Consider the following 24,645-nt stretch of genomic DNA (forward strand, 5'->3'; position numbering starts at 1 on the left):
CACGCCCGGCTTCTCACCCCCTAAAGGTGCCCGAGAGAAGGAAGGCCCGGGGAGACGCGAGCCGGCTCCAACGAGAGCCGGGGAGCATAGCGGGCTGCGGGGCGTGCAGGCAGGCAGACCCTCGGACGCCCCTCTCCTTCCTTCCTTCTCTCCCTCCCGCCTGTCCTCTCCGCTGCGCTGCGCGAAAGGAGCCCTCCTGTGTCTCCCCCTTCCCGCGATCGAAGGAAAGGACAGCGGGAGGAAGGGAGGGGGGGAAGCAAGGAGGGAGGAGGGACGGCGTGGCTCCGGGAGGCAGGAAGAGGGGGGTGGAGGGATGGATGGAAGGGAACGAGGTGGGCTCCTCCACTTGGCCGGGGGAGGGGGAGTGCGGCTGCTGGGGTTGGGAGGGAGCGAGCAATCGCTAGGTTGATATCCCGAGAAGGGCGCGCTCCTGAGGCAAGGACTGCCCGATCCCGGAAGGCTGGGCCAGGCCGGGGGGCTGAGCGCTGCAAGTCAGAGGGCTGGACCGAGGGAGGGAAGCAGCCGCGGTCAGGGCGCAGTTCCCGAGAGCGCGCTGGGAAGAGCGAGGCACGAGGCGCCTGGCTCTGTGCGTGCACCGAGTACAGAGGGACGGACAGACGGTGCCGCCTGCCGGGCTCCAGAGGCAGTGGGTAATTAATCAGCGATGCCTACCGGGAAGGGGAAGGGGCTGCTCTCCTGGCTGGAAGGGCTGTCAGGTGCCGGCGTACGTTGGAAGGGGCTTTGGGAACCGCGCCACAGGCGCGCAGGCAGACGCTGGCCAGGAGAGGGCGAGGGGCTGTGCACAAGGGATTTGGGAAGGGTCTCCCAGAACCTGGACCGCCGGCTGCCGGGCAACGGGATGGCGGAGAAGCCAATGAGACAGCGGATGGCGCTGTCCTTCCCGCCCCAGTCTCCGGTTCCCTGCTGAAAACCAGGAGGAAGAAAAGGGGGAAGGAAGGAGCCTTTACCTGGCTCCGGCGCGGCTGAGTCCCCCGGCCCCGGGAATGCTTTCCCTTCTCAGTTCCCGCCCATCCACCCGCTACTTTGGAGCTCGCTTCCCTCCCCCACCCCCTCGGCGAGCCTCCGCCCGCTCAACAGATTGATCAGGCAGAGCAAACCCACCGGCTTGCCAATCATTGCCCGTCGCCTATGGACTGACGGACGCTGGAGCCATTAAAAAAGGCCGATCCCGCCCCTCCACACCTACCCAGGAGGAAGGTTGGGCTGGAGAAATCAAAGGGCGTGGCCCGTCGTGCAAGGGCGGAGTCTTGGAATGGGCCCCACCCCTCTAGACCTCCAACTAAAGTTAAAAAAAAAAAGCTAGGGAGGTGGGAACAAGATGCTCAGCAACCACACGCGAACTCGAAAGGGTAGACAGAACCAATTGGGTCGTGTCAAGGGGGCGAGGCGTTGCGGGGAATTTTCGCCAATAGAGAATGAGAGTCTGAGGGGAATGTCTAACGTCTTCCAATTGGAAGCTCAAAGGGCGTACTCTCCTTTTCACCGGGGCGAAAGCGAGGACTTGCCACAACCTCCTTGAAGCCCACCAATCAGAATCGGAGGCGTATCCAAATTCTTCCATCTGGCAAGCGGGACCGAACAGACGCCGTTGCCGGGGCGGGCTAGGCAAGGTTCTCCTCCACTCAGGTTTTTCACCTGGGGGCGTGTCCAGAATCTTCCAATGGAGTAAGAAGGCGTGTCCCGGATTCCCCCCAATAGGAGCGCGACGTTGGTAATTCAAACTGACAGCCGGTCGGGAAAGCCAAAGGAGGAGAGTGAAAACGGCGTGTCCGGTGACAGGAGCCCCGCGAGGACTGAGCCGAACCGACCTGCCCTGCCCTGCCCTGCCTCGCCCCGCCTTTTCCAGGGCGCGCGCTAGAGCGTGCGTTCCTGACCGGTCCATTTCGAGGGGGAGAGAGCGAGCCGAGGGAAGGGGGCGTCGAGGGAGAGAGGGCAGAGCTGAGAAGAGGAAACTTCGAGGAAGAGAGAGCTGGGGGGCCAGCTGTCCAGGGAAAGAGAGAGAGTGCTGAGGGGGATCATCCAGGAAGATAGAGCGAGGATAGAACAGTGGTATCAAGAACGAGAGAGGGCCATCAGGGGGGGCTGTCCAGGAGGAGAGGTCGAGATTCGAGGGGAGGCATTACTGGAGGGAGAGGGAGCTCAGGGGTGCCATCCAGGAGCGGGAGAGAGCTCAGTGGCACTACTCAAGAAGAAACAGGGAACTGTGGGCGGACGCCCCCGGAGTGAGGGAGAGGGTCGAAACCTGGTACCCAACACGACGGAGGACCCTGAGAGAGGACGCCCAGATAGCGAGGGAGAGGGTAGAGTCGAGATACCCAAGAAGAGACAGGGAGCTGAGCAGCTTAGTCCAGGAAGACTGGGTGAGAACCGACGAGAGGCCCTCAGACAGGCCGAGAGTGGTCAGGTTCGCCCAGGAAGAGTGGGAGCGCCTCGACGAGAGGCTCCCCGCCAGAGAGAGGGATTTCAGAGGCTTCCTCTATGAAGAACGAGAGAGAGACCAGGACAGGTTTCCCAGGACCAGGGAGAGGCTGCTGAGAAGCACGGTCCAGGAAGAGAGGGAGCGAGATGACAGCAGGCAATTAAGGAGGGGTAGGGAAAGAGAACCCAGGGGCAGCCCCCAGAGAGAGAGAGAACAGATCGAAAGTCGGCAATCCAGAGAGATTGACTTGAGGGAGATTATCCTGGAAGACCGGGAGAGGTCTGAGAGGAGGCTGACGCAGAGAGAAAGGGAGCTGAGGGCAATCATTCAGAGAGAAGCACAGATAGCTGAAGGCGGGGGTATAGGGAGAGAGAGCGAGCTCAGGGCGTCCATCCTGAGGGACACAGCAAGAGCTGAGAGGAGGAATATAAGGAGGGAGAGGGAGTTAAGGGGGAACATCCAGAGAGAAAGAGAGAGGGACGTGTATAGAGAGAGGAAAAGATCGAATCAGGGTATCCTGTTGAGGGCGAGAGCGAACGCAGAGACGGGCACCCATCTTGCACATCGCCCCCCTAGTATATTAACTCTGCCAGAGGGAGAGAGCAGTACTTTTCAGGGAAGGAGAGAGACGATTAGCGGAGGCCTACAGAGGGAAAGAGAGAATATTCAAAGGTATCTTCTGGAACAGAGAGGGAGTCCCTACCGGGAGGTCCTGCAGGAAGAGTGTGAGCTCCCTGAGGTAGCATTTGAGAGTGATTGTATTGAAAAATTCTTCTAGAAAGACAGAGCTCCAGACTCTGAGGGGCAGAACTAGATTTGGGGGCAGAGGAAAGAATACCCTGAGAAAACTGGGAAGGGGCCGTCACTCTGCAGAGAAAGAGAGCTGGGAGTATAAATAGAGCTGAAAAGAGGAGTCCACCAAAATTTAGGGTAGAAGATTCCAAGGGAGAAAGTGGTCAGAGAGCCCTGAAGGAAGTGAAAGTTTTAAGAAAACAGATGAGGAAGCCTGAAAGGAGAAAGTTCCAGAGATAAAGGAGAGTGTAGAAGAGAAATCTGAGAAAAAAATAATTATTGAGACAGAAGTTAAACGGGAAAGTTTCCATTAAGATAGGAGAAAGGGGAAAAACAGCTGAGAAAAAAAAAAGGTACTGACAATTCAGCAGCTCATCTCCCCCCACACTCTACTCTCTGAGCAGTTAAGGGGAAAAGAAAGTTTACTCTTTCCCTAGCTCCTACCACAGAGAAAAGAACTACGTGTACCTTTCCCTCAGTCCGGACAAAAGGTCTAATTTCTTGCTAAGGCTTTGCTTCCAATCTTCCAGTTTTGGGTTCCTGGACTGGACAGGGCAGAGGCCCTGCTTCGTTTTTCAAAACCCTCTCTCCCTAATCCTCTCTGAGTCGTCATGTCTACCAGCAATTATAGCTTCAAGAACCGGTGTGTATCTATCCTGTGCTGCAAATTCTGTAAGCAAGTGCTCAGCTCTAGGGGGATGAAGGCAGTCTTGCTGGCAGACACTGAGATAGACCTTTATTCTACAGACATTCCTCCAACCACGTAAGTCAAGCCGATTAGGCGTAAGAAAATTTCAGTTCAATGGTAGCCCTTTGACTAGAAGGGGAGGGTTGAGACTGGCCCTCTGGGAGACAACAATGAGGTTATCATTTTGGAGTGCCAGCCACTCCCAGCCTTAGATTGAGTATCTGATGATCCTGTTGGAGCAAAACTGAGTGGGTTGAATGTCTGGACATGGTCTGTGGTTTAGCCATAACGGTCAACTATGATTCCAGACACCAAGTTAATTACATCTCTGTGGCCACATAGCCTTTAAGTCTAAATCCTGGCACTTTTTGCCCTGCTATTCCATTGCATCTAGTATTCAGTGATTTAGTGGACAAGTCCTATGTGACGCACTTCATTATTTTCTAAACTTTCATCTTTATTGAACATGAAAATGGAGGGATACTACTGAGAGTATAATTGGCATGAGGAATGGCAAACAGCTATTGTTTATTCCCATTTAGGATAGAACCAAAGGAAATAGATTAAAATGGAAAGAACCACTAAGATTTACTATAAATAATAATTTCATGATAATTGGCAAATGCTATAAAAGGTCACCAAATGGGATTGTGGAATCTTTTTATCTGTACTTCAAAAATAGGACAGATTCTGATCTGTCTGTTGGTTTAAGTCCAGTCCTGCTTGCAGGCAAGGATTGGGTTGAATTACTTCTCACTGGCCTTTGAAACCATAAATTCAATGCTTTTCTTTTTAGAAGCACATACATAAAAACCTTTGCAATATCATGGTAATAAGTATGTTATTGTAATAGTCATTATAATAAGTATATGCTGATGATGCTCAGATTTATGTAGCACTTTATAGTAGAACGAGTATTTTTCTTATAATACTGCTGTGAGGTAGGTGGTATCAGTATTATTATCCCCATTCTGCAAAAGAGGAGTCGGAGACTCAGTGAAGTTACTCAGCTTCTCTGGAGTCACAGGTTAGTGCATGGCAGAGCCAGATTCTGACTCCTGGGTCCAGTGCTCTGTGCACTTTACCACATCATCTATTGGTTCACATTAGAGTCAGGGAAGTGGAGGTTCAAAAAGGCAAATGGCTCGCTGCTGATCTTACAAGTTAGTACCGAGGGTCTAGACCAGAATCAGGGGACCTTCATGTCGATTGCTGTTCTTGTTAACTTGTGAGAGATGGGAGTATAATAATGTATTGAAATATGTGTGGATCAATGAATACTAGAAAGAGAAAAAATTAAAGATTTATTAGAAGTTCATGACAAATTGGAAGATGTTAAATGGCCATTATAAAATACAGTATAGTTCTGCCTGGGCGGGAGGGGGTGGGGCGCACGGTTAGACTAGCTGACTCTTTAAGGTCTCTTCCAGGCCTTTGACTCTACCAAATCAGTGCTGCCTCACTGATCAAAAGAACCACTAACTATCCTTACGTGTCTTCCCTTCTAGTGCTGTGGACTTCATTGGAACCTGTTATTTTACTGAAATCTGCCAATGTAAACTGAAGGACATTGCCTGTTTAACATGGTAATTTATGGCACTGTTTTACTTTACCTGTGGATTGGGAGGACAAGTGTTGAAGCTGAATTAAGTGAAATTCAATGGGTTACGCTTAGCACTGGTTGCCTGTTCCCTGTGAAGGGCACATTGAAAAGCCACTCAGAAAAAATAATTAGATGAAAGTTTATTAAATTACAATTTGAATTATCATCAGTTCAGGATGAGGTATGGTGGAAAGACATGAAAAGAAAGATGGCATAGCGAAGTTCCTAGGGCACTAGACTTGGAGTCAGAGACACTTGTCTTCAAATCCTGCCTCCCAGACATTTATTGACCATGTAACCCTGGATAGTTCACTTAAACTCTGTCTGTCTTAGTTTTGTCACCTGTAAAATAAGGAGGTTTGACTGTATGGTTTCTAAAGTCCCTGCCGGCACTAACTACAAGATCCTATGAGAAGCAGTAACTGAAATGATTCCACCTGTTGGCTGAGTTTAACATATGACCAGATAATAGAATGATTTGTGAAAAATTCAGAGCTTCTATCATCAGCTGACTAACACTGAGAAGGGTGAAAATTCTTGCAAATTCCACCATTCATTGTAGATTTGTCTTACTTTTGAATATTTTCAAAAACAGCGAAGTCTAAAATTAGAGTAGCTAACTTGTATTTGGTTTGCAAGAGACACATGTTGTCCTCCTACTTCTCCATCTGGTGGATCAGTTCTTGAGTGGCAACAGAGAACTAGAACATACAAGAACCCAAAATCACACTAAAGCCTCAAGGTAACAGAAACCTTGGACCTAAAGGGCTAGTGATGTTTGTTCAGTATGTAGCAATAGTAGTATCCAGAGTATCTTGGTGTCTTACAGAACAAACTGAAATCACTGCTCTGCCTTCTGAAAACTAACCACTGAAGTGAGAGGCACTGCTGGTATATGATATTAATTTACTTTTGCATAGCTCTTGAATATACAGCAATTCACAACAGACTTGTGAACTACACAGTACAGGTATGATTATCCTTGTTTTATAAATGAGGAAATGGAGCCTCAGACAGGCTGTGTAGCATAGTCACTTACCGAAAGTCTCACAGCCAATTCAAAGCAGAGTCAATACTTGAACCTAGACCTTGACACCAACTCTGTTGTTCGTTACACTATACCATACTGCCTCTTTACTTCTGGGTATCTAAAGAGTTATGTTCTGAGAACTATAAAAAAAAACATACTGATTTTTTGTTGTTGTTGTTACTCAAGTCTACCTGGTTGGGATACTTTTGAAGGAGGTAGAATCTTAAGTGAGTCTTCAGTACTTCCAAGGATCCATCATTTCATTGGTGTGGGTGTCTCTTCCACTGCTGAAGCTGCAAACCATCATAATAGACAGCTTCCATGAATGACCAAAAAAATAATAATAATGATAATTTTGTGAGCAACCTTCTGATAATGAGTTTCTGTACATTTACCCTGCTCCTTAGAAGACAATCTTTGGTTCCAAACTCAAAGCCTTTCCAACCTGGTGGGACCTTCCAGAGTTTGCATTCTACTTGGGATGACATTTAAGAACCCAAAGTCCCTACAACCCAGATGCATCGTGCTGAAGCATGGAGTGGAATTTTAGTGAAGCGTCTATAAAATAAAAATGGAAATGGGTTATTGTAGCAAAGAAATATTGCTTCAAGTATAAATAATAAATTAGACAGAGATAGCCTGCTTTCTTAATAGATTATAAAATATTAGCCAAGAAGTTTGGGAAAGTAATAATATAAAATAGTTGCTGCTATTTTACTTAGAATCTTAGAATTTAGAAGGAAGCAGAGTTCACCTAGTCCAGGAATTTCAGCTGCCACATCTCTATCACTCTTCTACTTGAAAGACAGTTATGATCCTTGAACTCCCAAAATTCCTTGATCCAACCCGCCTCCCCCCCAGCTGTCCATTTCATTACCGGGATGTTCTAATGCATAGGAAGTTTTTATTTATGTCAATTCAAAATCTCTTTCCCTGTAACTTTTTGCCCTCTAAAGTAAGTCAGATCTGTCCCATATGACAACTCTCAGTATATTTGAAGTTGTATATAGCTAAGGAATGAATTCAGTCATTATCTATATAATTTAGGCCTCCGTTCCTTACCCTTTCTTGCCTCCTACCCCTATACAAGTTTTGGGGTGTGAATTCAGAGAACCACAGATTTAGAGGTGGAAAGGTTGTCAGAGGTCATTTAGCCCATATATATGTATTTAGCTATACACTTAATATACAATGAACTGCTATTTGTTCCTGCCAAGCTCTCTTCTCTGGGCTCGTTATTGCCAGTTCCTTTTGCCCTTAGCCCACAAGAGGCACCAGAAGCCTCCTGGGGCAGCCCATTACTTTTTGGGGTAGCTCTAAGTTTTTCCTTAAATTGAACCAGCATGTCCTTCTCTGCTGGTCACCCTTTTTCAGTCCAGTTTGTCAATGTCCTTCCTAAAATGTTGCACCCAGCACTGTAACCAGTACTCCAGGTATACATTTCACTTGTATACTGTACATCTGTTGATGCAGCCCAACATCGTGTTTTCTATTTTTGGCTGCCACATCACACTGATGATTCATATTGATCTTGTAATTACCCTTCATTCCTTCCCCCATCCCCCATGAATTTTAGCTTCTTGAGGCTAGGGACTTTTTGTTTTTGTCTTTCTTTCCACATCACCTAGCACTGTTCTCCCCACCTACCATTTAGCACTGTACCTTGTACCCGGTAGATACTTAATGTTGGTTGAGTTAAATTGTTGAACTGAATAATCTGATCTAACAAAACCCCTATATCTTTTTCACACAAAGTACTTTCTAACTATGTGCTCCCATTTCCCCTACCAACCACACACACACACACATACACACACACACACACAAAACCTTCTCCAACTATTCATATAGTACATCTTTTTCAACCAAAGGGTACAACTTTTTACTTATCGCTATTAAATTTTATCTTGTTGTCTTTAGCCTACCATTCCAGTCAGTCATATTAAGAATAATAACTTACATTTGCAAATATGCAAAGCACTTTACTATTTTATTCTATTTGTACCTCAAAACAATGGTATGAGATAAGTACTTACAGGTATTATTGTCCCCATTTTAAATTTGAGGAAACTAAGGCTCAGAGGGCATAAGGGACTTGCCCATCATCATACAGCCAATAAAGATTAGATGCGGAATTTGAACTCATCTTCTTGACTCCAATAACAGCATTCTGCCTAGTGTGCTATACTACTTTTCCTGATTTCATTATCAAAAATATTTAGCTGTCACTCCCAATTTTATGTCATCTGCAAATTTGTTACACATGGTACCTATCACTATGATTATGTAAAATTATGACAATCATTAGAACAATGTGACTTAATGGAAAGAGTACTAGTTTATCTAGCTTAATTTTTTATATGTATATTCTGGTATTCTCAAATTATAGTTCAACTACACTTTTCTAGAAGTTCTTTTTAGGTTAGATGCTGTCTAAGAATATATTCTATTTTCTTGTCTCTGTCCTTGCTTATACTCAGCATTAAGGTAATTAATAGATTGACAAACCATTTTCCCCACAGTATGTATTAAATAAATTTATTAAAAGACATATATGATTGAAGAGCATTATATGATTGAATATGTTAGAGGGAGCTTTCATTTTATTGCATTATTTGGGAAACCATGTGTTTGAGATAAGGATATTATTAAATTATTGCTTAATATTTAGTAATCACAAAAAAATCTAGAAACTGTTTAGAGAAGGAAAAAAAAAAGAAAGAATATTCGACTAGGAACCATAGGGATTCTATTCAAATCCTAATTCTATTCTTTCCTACCTTGTGTGACCTTGGAAGAGACACCACACAGTGCTGGGCCTCAGCTTTCTTCTATGTAAAAAGGGGTGGGCTAAATGACCTCTAACGACCTTTCCACCTCTAAATCTGTGGTTCTCTGAATTCACACCCCAAAACTTGTATTATTGAGGGGTAGGAGACAAGAAAGGGTAAGGAATTGAGGCCTAAATTATACTGATAATCTGTTTACATTGATTGAATTCATTCCTTAGCTTTACTAGTGAAGATCTACCCATAATATAAGCCCCCCAGTGTCACATCTCTACCAGATACCTCCCTTCTTTGTATCCCTTGGAGCTGCAGAAGGATAGCTAAACTGTAGTCCTAGATCTCCCATGTCCTCAGGTACCTCATTTGTAAAATCAGAGGACTGGATTAAACCCTTGAGGTCCCTCTTAGGCCTAATACATTATCATCACAGACTCTCAAAATTTCAGAGTAGGAATGGAATTTAGGAGCCATCTAGTGAAGTCCACCACCTAATTAAGATTCTCCTTACAATATTCCCTTCAAGTAGCTTTGATTGAAGGTCCAATGGAATGTAAACTGCTTGAGGCCAAGGACTGTTTCATTGTTGTCTTTTTATTTGCTGCACTTAGCACAGTTTTAGGCTCTTTGTAAGTCCTTAATAAATAACTTATTGAATGAATGAATGAATATTACTCAAAAGATGATGATTCTTGTTTTCTGTTTTAGTGGGAACATTGTAGGTTATCATGTGATCGTTCCATGCAAACCCTGCCTTCTGTCTTGCAACAACGGGCATTTCTGGATGTTTCATAGTCAGGCAGTTTTTGGTATCAACCGGTTAGACTCCACTGGTAAGAAATGTTATTGACAGATTTCTCTACCTTATCTATAAAACACAAAAATAATTCAAATTGCCGTTGTCAGCTACAGGATTCTTTTGGGGTATCTTAGCAGGGTTAGAATAAAGCTAAATGAAAATACTTAAAATTACTAGCTAACATTTGTTCCTGAGTTACTATAAAGGAAAAAAGTTATTGCAGATTGAGCAAACCATGCATATAAAAATTAATCTATTTTTAACAATAACCTCTCTCAGGAAGCTCCCCCTAACCTAGATTACTGGACTTTGAGATATCAATTTTCCTGCTTATATTAAATAAAAGCCTGAGATCTCTACTGAAATTTAAATCCTTTTTTCTCAACATTCACTTATGGAGAGTATTGGCAAAAGTCCATTATCATTTTTGTGTTTTGTTGTCTAAGGGTCCAAAGTTGCCTAGATTCTTTTTTTAATTGATTAATAAATTAATTGTTCTGGCCTGTTCTTCTACATACATTCTTGCTCCAGAGAGTTTTTAAAAGAGCATCAGATTTAAAAGCTATTTGATTTCCTGTGAGGTTTTTGTTTTTTAATATATTATCTCAGATTTAAAAACAAACAGTTTTGATGTGATTTGCCCATATTAAAAGGACTGTAGTCATTTCTTCTGATACTTTAGTGAAGAGAATGTAAATATTTGACTCTAAAAAAATTGTTGCCTTTACTAATTACTTTCATAAGAAATTACATTGCTAATGCTTTCTGGATATTTACATGATACATTTTATATTGCTTGGAGCCGTTCAGTCTGTCATGTAATACATGTTCTAATTGTCTAATGCTATTTTGGCTGAAGAAAGCTTGATGGTCTAAGTCAATACTAACACCAAAGTTTTACTTGATTTTTTAAATATATATTTTGGACTTAGGAAGTTTGGTGGAGTTTTTTAGGAGAAAGAAAACCTTAGGCTTAAAAAATGGTAAAAATTATTTCAGTGTCCAAAATGTGTCTCTCTGAGCCCTCCCCACACACCTTTTCTATAGCTGAGATTCAGTCATCATCTGGGACCTAAGCTTGGTTCCCATAAGCTATCATTCAAGGTCCTAATTTAAGAATCTAGTCGTTAAAACAGGCTGTTTGCACTTAAGTGCCAATCTGAATTCCCTCATGTGAGATTTAAGCTCCTAATTTAAGCCCCCAGATGTATATTTGTGCTAATCATGGGGCACATGGGGCATATTAAGGGAAGTTTTTGCTTTGATACCATTTTTCCTGTATTCAAAACACAGGGCTTTTTTTTTATTGTTTACTTTAATATTCGTTAATTTTTCAAAGATAAAAGCACTGCATTCTTCCATTCACATAGAATCTAATCCATGAGAAACAGATGTATCACAGGATTTCCTTCCTCCCTTCTTAACAGAGAAAGGAAGGTGCGGCTTCTGTCAGATCCAATCTCTTAGTTTATTTTTCCTCCTTTGAAACAATTGTGCTAAACTACTTCATGTCCCTGAGTATTGACTCCAAGAATCCTTCCTAGTACTGATATTGTAATTGAAGCAATTTTTTTTCTAGAAACTTGCTTCTGATGGCATGGTGACTATCATTGCAAGTCTCCTGGGTAGCAGGATCAAAGGAATATCCATGAAACCTTAGAAAATCTCAGACTTCAAAATAATGTCTCTTCTAAACCCAAACCCCACTTCAGGCAATAACCCCTCCTAGAAAGATTTTTGTTTCCATTATTATAGAGGTTCCAGAAAAGCTTCCAAAGCCTTCCTAGATAACCTGTCCTAATATTTCACAATTGCTAAAGTGGGGAAGTTTTTCCTAACTTAGTAGGTCCTCTACAAATTCATGCTCTTTAAGCCTAAGTCAGTCCTCACTGTTGCCCTACAGTCTTTAGTCATCTCATGATCACACTCCCTATGCTGAATGATTTCACTCTTTCTAAACAACCAAATTTAGTCCCACCCCCTTACTCTCAGATGAGTGCTACCTCCTACTTACTGGGCAAATGGAGACAAACAGAAATGGACTTCTTCAACCCCTCCAGATGTGCTCACCTTTTCTGTCTGCTTGCCCTCCTGTCTTAGAAGATATGTTGGCTTTCCTTAGAAAGGCCAAACTCTCCACTTACCACTTCATTCATATCCTCCCAGCTCATTCTCAAACTTTCTTTGTTTCTCATTCTTTCTTCCCATCTCCTTCTCACCACCCATAGCATCTTCAATCTTTTCCTCTCTGTTGGCTACTTCGAACATGATCAGCTCTTCCTTGACCAAAAAGGAAATATTAGGCCTAAAACCTTGCTGTATCTGATCTCTACTTCCTTTCAGTCACTCTCAAGGAAGAAGGAGAGTATCCATTTATTTCCTCACTCCAAACCCCCTGGCAAACTTCTGTAACAGTTTCATAGATTTAGAGCTGAGAAGGAACATTTATAGGTCATCTAGGCCAACTCTCTTATTTTGCAATTGAGGAAACTGAGTGAGGCCCACAGGTAGTAAGTAGCAAAGCAGGGATTCAGGTTGAGGCCCTCTACCTCTAAACCTCATGTTCTTTGCATTGCACTATCCTGTCTTCTGCATCCTAGTGAAACTACTGTCAAAGGTCATAACAACCTCATAATTGACAATGCAATAGCATCTTCTCACTCCTTTTGCAGCTACCCAATAGCATGTAACCCTCCTTTGCTATTCTCTTCCTTAGGTTTCTATGAAAACTGAACCCTTGCAGTCCTTATTATACTGCTGATGACTGCTACTCTTACCTCTTCTTCATCCTGATCTCTAAATGTAGAAGTTCCCCAAAACTCTCTTCTCTATATATACTCTATGTGATTACTATGCCTTCATCTATTTCTTCCATGTGAATGACTCCCTGATTGAGATCTCCACCTTCACCCTACCCCCACCTCCCACCTGAGCACCAGACTCAGATTTCTGATTCACAACTAGATATCTTCAGTTGAGTATCCAGCACTCCAAGCTCAATGTGTCCAAAATGGAATTAGTCGTATCATGGTGTGTCAGAGTTTGAAGAGACCTCAAAGGTCATCTAGTCTAATCCATCTCGGACAAGTGGTCATCCATCCTCTACTCAGAAAACTCTAGGATGGCTACTGTCTCCCAAGATAGCACATTTCACTTTTGAAAACTCTAATTATTAGGAATCTATCTGCCTGTGATTTCCACACATTTTTCCTAGCTCTGCTCTGTGAAGCCAGACACCTCCACCCCATCCATATCCCTTTTAATACTCCAAGATAGCTGTTATCTTCCCCCAAAGTCTTCTTACCTTTAATGCTTGGTATGGTTTGGTTTCTAGTCTTTCAAAAGCTTGATTACCTTCCTCCAAATGAACTCCAATTTATCAATATCCTTCTTGAAATTATGCCCAGAAATGAACACAACACTGCACATGTGGTCTGACTAGGAAAGGGGCTATCATTTTCCTTGTTCTGGACTAGGCCACACTAGACTTGGCATCAGGAGTTAGCATTCCTGAGTTCAAATCCTGCTTCTGACACTTCCTACTTTTGAGACCTCAGGCAAGCTACTTAAACTCTCTCAGCCTTAGTTTCCTCATCTGTAAATGTAACTGTAAAACACTTTGCAAACTTAAAATCACTACATAAATATCATTATGTCTCTATTAATAAAGCCTACAGTCACTAACTTTTGGCTGCCATGTCACCTTGTTAATTCAAATTGAGCTTGCTATCCACTAGAAACAGCTCTTTTTCACCAAAGCTGCTGTTTTAACCACACTTTCTTCTATCCTCTAGTGGTATGGTTGATTTCTTTTTAACCCAATTATAGGATTTCATACACCTATGAAATTTCACCTTATTAGATTCAGACCGTTTTTGATCCTGATTCTGGCATCCAGTGTGTTATCTCTTCCCCTTAGCTTCATGTTATCTACAGACTTGATGAGCTTGCCATCAATCATTCAGCTAAGACACTGATAAACACATAGAAGGCCCATAGATCACAAGGGCACTCCACTAGAAATCTCCCTGTAGGTTGACATTGATACATTTATCATTATTCCTGAGTTCATTCAACCATTTCCAAATCTGCCTAACTATTATACACTCTCATCTAACTCATATTTCTCCATCTTCTAAGGATCTCATAAAAGACTTTGTGAAGCCCAAGTATACTTTGTTGGTGGCATTTATAAACTCTAGGTCATACTCAACTAATCTTCCTTTTTTTGGACAGGGTTATTAAACTGGTGGCTCAGGGAAATGTTATGGGTAAAGTTTACTTAAATTTTATCAAAGCATTTTATTGTCTCATGTTATTCTTATGGAAAAGATAGATGTAGACTAGACAGAAATTCTGTTTGAATGACTAGAAATAAAGGATAGTCGTTAATAGTTCAATGTCTGTTTAAACCTTTTACTAATGATTTGGGTAAAGGCGTAGATGTCATGCTTATTGAATTGCAGATGATGTAAAGCCAGGCAGGATAACTAACAAAATGAATGACAGAATCAGTATTCAAAAAAATCTGACAGACCAGAACATTTGGCCCAGTGTAATGAGATGAAATTTAATAGGGATAAGTGTCAAATCTTATATTTGGGTTAAAACAATCAACTTCAAATAAGACAAAGTGTGACTAGACAAGCAGCTGGTCTGAAAAAGATCTGAGGGTTTTAAATGATCACAGGCTCAGTAGTAAGAGCCAACATGGTGATTGACATAGCAGATAAGAAAGTCAAAGTAACCAAGACAGATTCAACATCCCAGGCTGGGTGATAGTGCTACTATACTCTAATCTGGGCAGACCACATCTATAGTATCAAATATTGCTAGCCACAAAAACCCGCAGGTCTTCCCCAGAGCAATTGTTTAATAACACCTCCCCTATCCTCTGATTGTGTCCCTGATTTTTTTTAACCCAAATGTAGAATTTTATATTGATTTCTGCTAAATTTTATCTTACTAGATTTGATCTAACTTGGACACCAAATCTTAAGAAGTGCAGGGATAAGTTAAAGAGAGTCATAGGGTTTAGAGGTCCCCTAGATCAACCCACCCATGAGTCCACAGTATCATTAGATTAGGGAACTGAGGCCCAGAAAGGTTGAATGACTTATCCAAGGTCACTCAGATGGTGAAAGGCAGAGCTATAATTTCAACCCAGGGCCTCTGACTCCAAATCTAGCATTGTCTCCACAGCTAGTGAAGGGCCTTGAGTTCATACCATATAAGGGTCAGTTGAAGAACCTGGGAATGTTTATCCTGAAGAAGACAGGGGACATGATAGCTGTCTTCATGTATATGAAGAAGGGCTGTCAGATTGAAAAAGAATTAGATGAGCTCTGCTTGGCCATAGGTCCTAGGAACAATGGGTAGAAACTGCAAAGGAGGAAAATTGTGATTGATTATAAGGAGAACATTCCAAATAGTCAGAACTATCCAAAAATAGACTGAGTCACCTCAGTGGATAGTGGGTTCCCCCCTACTTTGGGTCTCTAAATCAGATATGTTGGAGAGGGGATCCTTTTTCAAGGGGTCCTTAAACTAGATGACCTGGGAGCCCTTCCATCTCTGAAGTTCTGTGAACTGTCCAGTCATTGTTGTGCTTAGTAGTCATTTTGACCACTGGTCTAGTTTATTCTCCTGTTGATCTCCATTAGCTTCTCTAGAGGTCAAAATTGAGCATACATTTTTTTTCCAATTTAGTGCTTTCAAGTCATGTATGGAATCTGAAGTGCTCATTGTGTCCAAAATAACTCTTTTTCTTTACCAATTGTGCTCTTTTTAAATGTGTGTATATGTGTGTGTATCTGAGACTCAAACGGGTTTTAAAGGCGGCCACTGTTTTTTCTGCCTTTCTATTGCTAAGATCTGATCCTATGACAATTACTAAAAATTGTACCCGCTTTGGCTTAGAATATAACCTGCCACTTTCTGAGAGTGCATCATATCATGACTGACCCCAGAGCCTTTTATACCTTTAAGAACAAAGTTTCCAGATATTTCCATTTTATTTGAGGGTGCACATTGCAGTCCTGTTCCCTATACTCAACAAACCAACCAGCCAGTGTCAGTCATGTGCCAGTCCTGATACTTAATCACTCATCAAAATGAAGCACTTCACCAAAAGAGGAGAAAATGGATCCTGTGAGATAGCCAGCCTTGAAAATCCAAGGAAATCAATTAGAAAGTAGTCAGACTGTTAAGCTAAATGGACTCCTTAATATCCCTTCCATGACTGGGATTTTAGAATGTAATTCCTAACTGAAATACAATACCTAAATTTTAAATAGCTATCGTTCTATAGTTTAGTATAAAATTTACTTTTGAAAAATTAAATCTGGGATAATTATATTGACTAGCAACTACAATTTTAAAATATTTTTTAAAAAATGCTAAGTTCGCATCAGGACCAATGAATCGGTGTGGTATAATGGAAAGAGCCCTGGAACTGGAGGCAGAAAACCTGGGTTCAGTTCCTGGTTCCACTACTTTCTATTGACACAACTACAGGCAAATCATTTTACCCCTACGGACATCAGATTCCGAATCTGCAACACGAGACGGGGTGAAACTAGACGGCCAGTAGGGGCTATTCTAGCCCCAAAGCCTGCGAAAAGTAGCTGGACTTAAGTAATTTGATGACATTCTGTTTTCAGGCGTAAATCTTCTACTTTGGGGCAACTTGCCAGAAGCAGAAGAAAGTACAGATGAAGATACATTAGACGTTTCCGAGGAGGAATGTATTAGATGAATGGAAACAACAATGTGTATACTAGATGAGAACTCTCTCTCTCCTATTTAAAAAAACCACAAAACCAAATATATTAATGAATGAACTATAAAACTGTAAGTAAACCGACCAAAGGATTTACTGACAGTTTTTTCAGAAAGAAAAGATTATATACTCATTGATTTACTCAACAACGGCCTTAGTTTGATTTGTTTCTGTGTAACTACCAGTAGTTCATTTGGATTTTTTCATACTGGTGCATTCTTAAATTCAGATAGGAGATGGTTCTCATTCTCCTTCAAATGTCATTGTGCTCTCTCATCTCCTAATCTAAGGAGATTTTGCTTCCATCTTGATGCCAAATAATTTTAATTTTAAATTGCTAGGATAAGTGCAATGGTCCTGACAGATAATCCAAGTCTTATTGAGTCTTAACAGATGATAATAAAGCAGGTTGTCAGGTATTCATAGGTTTTAACAGTCATATTTTCTTTTAGTGAAAAATGTCTCTGCTCTAGAGCAAGAATCCTTATGAATTAGCAAGTAAGTAAATGAAAACTTGCCCCATGTAGTAACGTTCTCAGGAGGAATAATCTTGATTCCTTGCCAAGAAAGTCAGTTGAATGGGTTTGTTTAAGGGATTTCAATACCTACTGTTTTCAGATGTTGCATATCAGAAGCCATTACAAATACTAGTTTATGACTGCTTCTGTCCATTTCTTTCCCCTTCCCTTGCCTTGCTTTATAAATGATCAATTTCAATAGGTGAATAGTTTTACCCCTCAAGTCACACAAAAAGGTAAAACTAAGAACTGATTTGCCTTTCCCTTAATAAGTTGCACAAGTTTATTCCGTACAAAGAAGGGATTTTTAAAGCCATTCAGGACTAAGAAGTCAGGAAACTTTTGGATTCTTGTCATATGTAAAGCTAATGTTTGTCATAGTTTTGTAAATATCTCCATGGGAAGCTTTAAAATGTTTTATTGATGCCTTCTGTTATTTGTCGCAATCATTTTCAGGTATCCATCCTACCATGACCCAGCGAACCCCTCATTGTAACAAAGAAAAACAGTTAAGCAACACAACTTAAACACTGGGTCTGACAGTATATATCATATTCTATACCCATAGTCCCTCTCCTTTCCTCTTTACCTTTCTTCTTCTCTACCTTGGAGCCAAGATTTGTCATTACAGTTACTCAGGATTCACCTTCATTTTAATGTTCTTTTCTCTTTATTGTTTATATTATTGTACATTTAGCATTGTTTACATGATCATACTTACTGTGTATATTTTTTTCCTAGTACTGCTTATATCAGTCTGCATCAGTTCATACAAGTTTTCCATGGGAGGCATTTTGGCAATTGTAATTCCAGGACAGACTGAATTACAGATTTGCAAATAAATACTGTTCTATTGTTGTATACTAACATCCTTTTTCAAAAAAGAAACAAAAACCTGTCCTTCCTCCAGGAACTGTGCACATAATAGAATGCAAGAGATAGTACTATCAACTATCTATCCAGCACACATTGGAACTTACCCTGGATGAGGACATGTGACCTCACTCCTCAATTTCAAGGTTGAATAAACTGGTAAATAATAATATTTCTATTTTAAAAGTCTGTAATTTCATTAATTTTTGGTACTTTCTCACTGACACAGATCACAACCCCTCTGCACCTTAATAGGTAGTTGTCATGAGCAGTAATGGTTAAAAAATCATTACCTAGGCAAAAGCAGTGACTTGCTTGAGCTTTCCCCCAAACCCCTCCAAATACTTTTTTTAAAAATGGCTCTAAACAAATTCTAGAGTAGCAGAACCCACAAAAAGACAGAATGAAACAAATTTCCAGCCCAAGACAACTTGCATGGTTGATTTGGAAAGGTCTATTGCACTGGGCTGGGAGAGGAATGCAGTTCAGCGTGGGCACACAGGCAAAGACCAGGCCTCAGCAAACCTGGAGCAGGCCTCAGGGGCCTGAATCAGGAGCAGCTCTAGTGATTTCCAGACTTCTCAACACCCAAATGTCAAAGACAATTTAGAAGGTCAGTAGGAAAGCTCTGTGACCAAAGTGAGAAAGAAGCTTGGCCCCAGCCCCAGTCCCAGCACAGCCCTGGGGCAGAGCCTTCTTCCAGAGCTCTTGGCCCACAAACAGAGAGGGAATCGAGTGGCTGATCAGAGAGAAATTGCAGGGATCTCTTTGCTGGTACTGAGGCAGGTTTCTCTTGCCTTGCCTGTGCTTGGATCTGGGTCATAGTTCTGGGTGGCAGTCCTGAGGCTAGGAGAAGTGCTGGCTTGGTGGAGCTTGTAGTGGTGGTGCAGAAGGAATCCTCCTCACAGTTCCAAGGCAGAAAAGAATGCTTGTGGTCACTCAGAGACCAGAGCACAGGCCAGGAAAGGAAAGGAGTAAACACCTTGCATTTGATCATACCACCTTGGAAGAACTGAAAATTTACAGGTCCCTAAAATTATCTCTGAAAATAGCTGCACAAAATCCCCAAAGCTTGGGACAGTACATTCTCCACACTGGAAGCAGACCACTACCTTAACAAAGAATTTAAAATTCAAGTAATTGGCTGAGAACATGAGCAACCAGAGGAAAAAATCTCAGACCACAGAATCTTTCTTTGGTGACAAAGAATATCAAAACATTCAACCAGAAAAAGACAACAAAGTCAAAGCTCCTACATCCAAAGCCTCCAAGAAAATATGAATTGGTCCCAGACCATGGAAGAGCTCAAAAAGGATTTTGAGAAGCAAGTAAGAGAAGTAGAGGAAAAACTAGGAAGAGAAATGAGAGTGATGCAAGAAAATCATGAAAAACAAGTCAACAGCTTGGAGACCCCAAAATGTACTGAAGAAAATAACACTTTAAAAAAAGCCTAATGGCTAAGAAATAGGGAGGTGGATCAGTGGAATAGGTTAAATATGCAAGACACAGTAGTCAATGACTATAGTAATCTATTATTTGATAAACCCAAAGACCCCAGCTTCTGGGATAAGAACCCACTCTTTGAAAAAAACTGCTGGGAAAACTGGAAAAGAGTATGGCAGAAACTAGGCATAGACCCAAATCTCACACCATATACCAAAATAAAGTCAAAATGGGTTCATGACTTAGATATGAAGGCTGATACCATAAGTAAACTGGGAGAACAAGGAATAGTTTACCTATCAGATCTGTGGAGAACAGAAGAATTCATGACCAAACAGGAGATAGAGAACATTATGAAAAGCAAAATGGATAATTTTGATTACATTAAATTGAAAAGTTTTTGCACAAACAAAGCCAATGCAACTAAGATTAGAAGGAAGGCAGAAAATTGGGAAAGAATTTTTACAACCAGTCTCTCTGATAAAGGCCTCATTTCTAAAATATATAGAGAATTAAGACAAATTTATAAGAACACAAGCCATTCCCCAATTGATAAATGGTCAAAGGATATGAACAGACAGTTCTCAGATGAAGAAATTAAAGCCATCTATAGTCATATGAAAAAATGCTCTAAATCGTTATTGATTAGAGAAATGCAAATCAAAACAACTCTGAGGTACCACATACACCCTATCAGATTGGCCAACATGACAAAACAGGAAAATGATAAATGTTGGAGAAGATGTGGGAAAATTGGAACACTAATACATTGTTGGTGGAGTTGTGAAATGATCCAACCATTTTGGAGAACAATTTGGAACTATGCCCAAAGGGCTACAAAAATGTGCATACCCTTTGATCCAGCAATAGCACTTCTAGGGCTATATCCCAAAGAGATCAAACAAATGGGAAAAGGACCCACATATACAAAAATATTCATAGCAGCTCTTTTTGTGGTGGCAAAGAATTGGAAATTGAGAGGATGCCCATCATTGGGGAATGGCTGAGCAAGTTGTGGTATATGAATGTAATGGAATACTATTGTGCTATAAGAAATGATGAACAGGCTGACTTCAGAAAAACCTGGAAAGACTTATATGGTCTGATGCTGAGTGAAGTGAGCAGAACCAAGAGGACTTTGTACACAATAACAGCCACGTTATGCAATGACTAAGATTGTTAAACTGAACCTTTCTCAGCATTACGAGGCTCTAAGACATCTCCAGAGGCCTCAGGATGGAAAATGCTGTCCACATCCAAAGAAAGAACTATGGAAGTCGAATTGCTATCACTTATTTTTACCTTCTGTTGAGTTTTGTTTCATCTTTCTGATGGTTCCTCCTATTGGTTTTAATTTTTACTTACAACTTCACTAATGTGGAAATATGTTTAATGGGTATGTAAATGTAAAGCCTATATCAGATTGTGCGCCGTCTTGGGAAGGGTGGGGGGGAGGAAGGGGGAGAAAAATTTTCAACTCAAAAGCATATGGAAGTGATTGTTGATAAATCAAAATAAATTAATAAAAAAAGAAAAGAAAAGAAAAGTCAATGAGGAGAAGAATGCCTTAAAAAGCAGAATTGGCCAAATGGAAAAGGAAGTCCGAAAGCTCACTGAAGAAAATACTTCCTTAAAAATTAGAATGGAGCAAATGGAAGTTAGTGACTTTTTGAGAAATCAAGACATTATAAAACAAAACCAAAAGAATGAAAAAAAGAAGACAATGTGAAATATCTCATTGGAAAAACAACTGACCTGGAAAATAAATGGCAGGAGAGATAACTTAAAAATTATTTGACTATCTGAAAACCATGATCAAAAAAAGAGCCTAGACATCATCTTTCAAGAAATTATCAAGGAAAACCGCCCTGATATTTTAGAATCAAAGGGCAAAATAGAAATTGAAAGAATCCACCGATCTCCCCCTGAAGGATTATACTAAACAGGGTGGGGGGGTAGGATGAAGGGAAATATAGTTAGCTTTTCACAACATGACTACTATGGAAGTATTTTACATGACTACACCTGTATAACCTATATCGAGTTGCTTGCCTTCTCAATGATGGTGGGGAGGGAGGGAGGGAGAAAATTTGGAACACAAAGTTTTAAAAACAAATGTTAAAAATTGTTTTCACATGCAACTGGGAAATAAGATATACAGGCATTGGGGTATAGAAATCCATCCTGCCCTACAGAAAAATAGAAGAGGAAGGGGATAAGAGAAGGGGGGGGGCGGAGATAGAAGGGAGGGGAGATTAGGGGAAGGGGTATTCAGAATGCACACCATCTTGGGGTGTGGGGAGGGATGAGAGGAATGAGATGGGGAGAAAATTTGAAACTCAAAATCTTGTGGAAGTGAAATGTTGAAAACAAAGTAAAAATTCTTACCTGTTAGACAACTCTCTAGTGTTATATAAACAGGCTTAGTTCTTCAAAGATAGACATATGGTCACCAGGCCATTATTCTGGAATCTTTTTCATATTACTATACCTTCTAGGTTCTTCTCTGCTGATGCAGCATTTCTTGAGAACTCAGTTTACCTCCATACCATGATGAGGGTAAAAAGAGGGTAGGACTTTAACCAATGGGTAATTTTTTTTTAATAGCGTTTAATAGTAACAGCTCATAATGTTTTAGAGTTCACAACAACAGTGTGAGATCAGTAGTACAAAAGAAAGGTTCAAATAGAAGAAACATTTTACAGGTGAGGAAACTGAGGCTCAAGTGAAGTGATTTGCCCAAGGTCACACAAGTAGCAGCATAGGGGTACAAAGCCAGGGTCTGACTCCAAATCCAACACTGTTTCTATTACCCCAGCCTTTTTCTCCAGGTCACATAGTCAATAAGTGTCAGAGCCAAGGCTTGAAGTTGTATATCTTTTACATTATGCCACTGGTATGAGAATTGAACCCAAAATATAAACCTTAACCATGATGATGGGCAGAATCACTGGCCTCAAGCTAAGCAGTAGGATGCTTTTTGAAATAATAGTACAAGTAGCAGAATAATGTTGGGGTTTTTTCCCTAAAATATATTATCTAATAGTGGCACTGTCTCTTCTCCAAAAGACTAAGGAAGTTCAGCCTAGAAGAGAAGACTGTGGAATTAGGGAGGAGGGTGTGGGAGGGAATGAAAACTTTCATGCTGAACTATAGCACTTGACAAAGTGTCATCAGGAAGATAAGAGGGATAAGGAGTGTCTGTGTAGTTGATACAATCCTTACTGATTCAATTAGAGGAGATAAAAAGTTCAATATAGAAATAGTGTGGCAAGAGACTAATTCAATGAAGAGTTCCTCTTCTTTCTGTCCTGCTTGAAGGCGATGGTTGGCTGATTCTTCTAAGAGAAAAAGCAAGGCCATGGCAGCAGTGATTAAACCAAGACCCAAAGGTCATTCCACTTCAACTGGGGTGAGCATTCCTGCTACTCATTTGGCCTTTGGTTAAACACAGTTTCAGTGAGGAATATTTGTGAAAAGAAAATAATCATTTGATAGCCACCAAAGCTGAATTAGCAGAGGGATCATGGTTGACAAGATTCTAGGACAAATAACTTTTAGGAAGGCATTATCTTGTGAGATGTGAGTCTTTTCCTCTTTCACAAAGAAGTCCAGTGACCTTTCTAAGGAAGCCAGAGCTAAACTCTCCGAAATGTAGCAGACCTTATTTGGTCCACCTCAATTGGTAATACTGGGTCAGGAGACCTGCATTCAAATTGTCCCTACCCTATAGCTAATAATAATTACCCATAGCTAATAAGTTAGCTATGGACAAATCACTTAGTTTTTCTAGACCTCAATTTATTCTTATGTCAAAAAGGAACAATAATACTCTTCTTCTGTCACAGAACATTTAAACCTTAAAGTTTTATACAAATGTGAGTTGTTATATGTGGCTGCATTTATGGACTCATTAATAGGGCTACTTTGTTACTAAGTATAGATGCAACCTATCCATGGAAATCTCATCTGGTGTGGCTTTTTCTATACCTTTCCACAAATTCTCCTCAGAAGTTCTAGCCAACACATTGAATAAGCTCCCCTAGGTCTTTTAGTATTTCATGGGTCACAATGCAACACTCAGGCTAACCATCATAGGGAACAGAGGCCTGCACTTAGGGCTAGGGAGAACTGAATTTTAATCCTGCCCCAAATATTTACTAACTGGGTGATCTTGAATGAGTTACTTAACTTCTCTCAACCTCAGTTTCTTCATCTGTAAAATGGGAATAATATAATTATTGCAAGTATCAAACAAAATACTGTATGTAAAAAGCTTTGTAAACTTTGAAGTACTATATAAATGTCAGTTTATTATTATCCCTGACTCAATATCCATAAGTAAACCATCTCTTTATAAGGTCATATAAATCTTTGATGATATCTTTTCACTTACAACCACTACAGGTCTTTCTGTTGCCCTTTAGGTCACCTTCAAATCAGATTCTTCTGAGATCATAGTCTTTCATGATTCACAACCACAGAATATTACTCACAGGATCACTCTAGTGCCTCACACAGTGTTAGGCACATAGCCTACCCTAATCAATGTTTGTTGGCTGACCCACGGGTTTCAATAATTCAATACATTATTATTATCCCCAAAACATCTAGCTCTCTTCTGATCCTATTTTAAAATGATATTTTCTAGTTTTCTTAGTGATAGGGACTTTTCTGTGATATACTGAACACTGTTACTGTGGAAATTGTATTTATTTCCTTTACCCTGGTAGAAAACTCAACCTACCTCTCTTCCTTTTACCTTCTTTTCTGACCTTTACCTTAGATGCACCAGCTGGTCAGCAGTAGGGCTCTGTCTTTTATTCCTATTCCAGCTTGGCATTCCTGAGGATTGAGAAACAGTGAATCATCCACTTACCCATGTGTTTTTA

The 24,645-nt window shown here is 41.0% G+C and overlaps 2 protein-coding genes across 11 annotated transcripts in view; one reads left to right on the forward strand and one right to left on the reverse strand.

Annotated features, from left to right (window-relative positions):
* Positions 1-1,231, reverse strand: part of SRGAP2 (SLIT-ROBO Rho GTPase activating protein 2) — a 254,626-nt gene extending 253,395 nt beyond the window's left edge. For 6 of the 9 annotated variants that reach the window (XM_021003035.2, XM_021003029.2, XM_021003038.2 and 3 more), the window contains exon 1: positions 18-342. The gene's annotated coding sequence lies outside the window, so the exon portion shown is untranslated. Of the gene's footprint in view, positions 1-17; positions 343-672; positions 764-968; positions 1,055-1,207 lie in introns of those variants that run through there. The other 3 variants (XM_021003033.2, XM_021003030.2, XM_021003034.2) reach the window with 3 other exon arrangements.
* Positions 1,232-3,843: 2,612 nt separating this feature from the next.
* FAM72A (family with sequence similarity 72 member A) overlaps positions 3,844-24,645 on the forward strand; it is a 59,244-nt gene continuing 38,442 nt past the window's right edge. Inside the window, exons 1-4 of one of the 2 annotated variants that reach the window (XM_021003042.2) lie at positions 3,844-3,995; positions 5,429-5,506; positions 10,048-10,172; positions 16,801-18,482. In XM_021003042.2, the coding sequence (XP_020858701.1) occupies positions 3,844-3,995; positions 5,429-5,506; positions 10,048-10,172; positions 16,801-16,895 (450 nt within the window). In that variant the 3' untranslated portion in view covers positions 16,896-18,482. Of the gene's footprint in view, positions 3,996-5,428; positions 5,507-10,047; positions 10,173-16,800; positions 18,483-24,645 lie in introns of those variants that run through there. The other variant, XM_021003043.2, reaches the window with a different exon arrangement.

This window comes from Phascolarctos cinereus, unplaced genomic scaffold (genome assembly GCF_003287225.1).
Source record: "Phascolarctos cinereus isolate Bilbo 61053 unplaced genomic scaffold, phaCin_HiC Scaffold_5;HRSCAF=322, whole genome shotgun sequence".
Taxonomy (NCBI): domain Eukaryota; kingdom Metazoa; phylum Chordata; class Mammalia; order Diprotodontia; family Phascolarctidae; genus Phascolarctos; species Phascolarctos cinereus.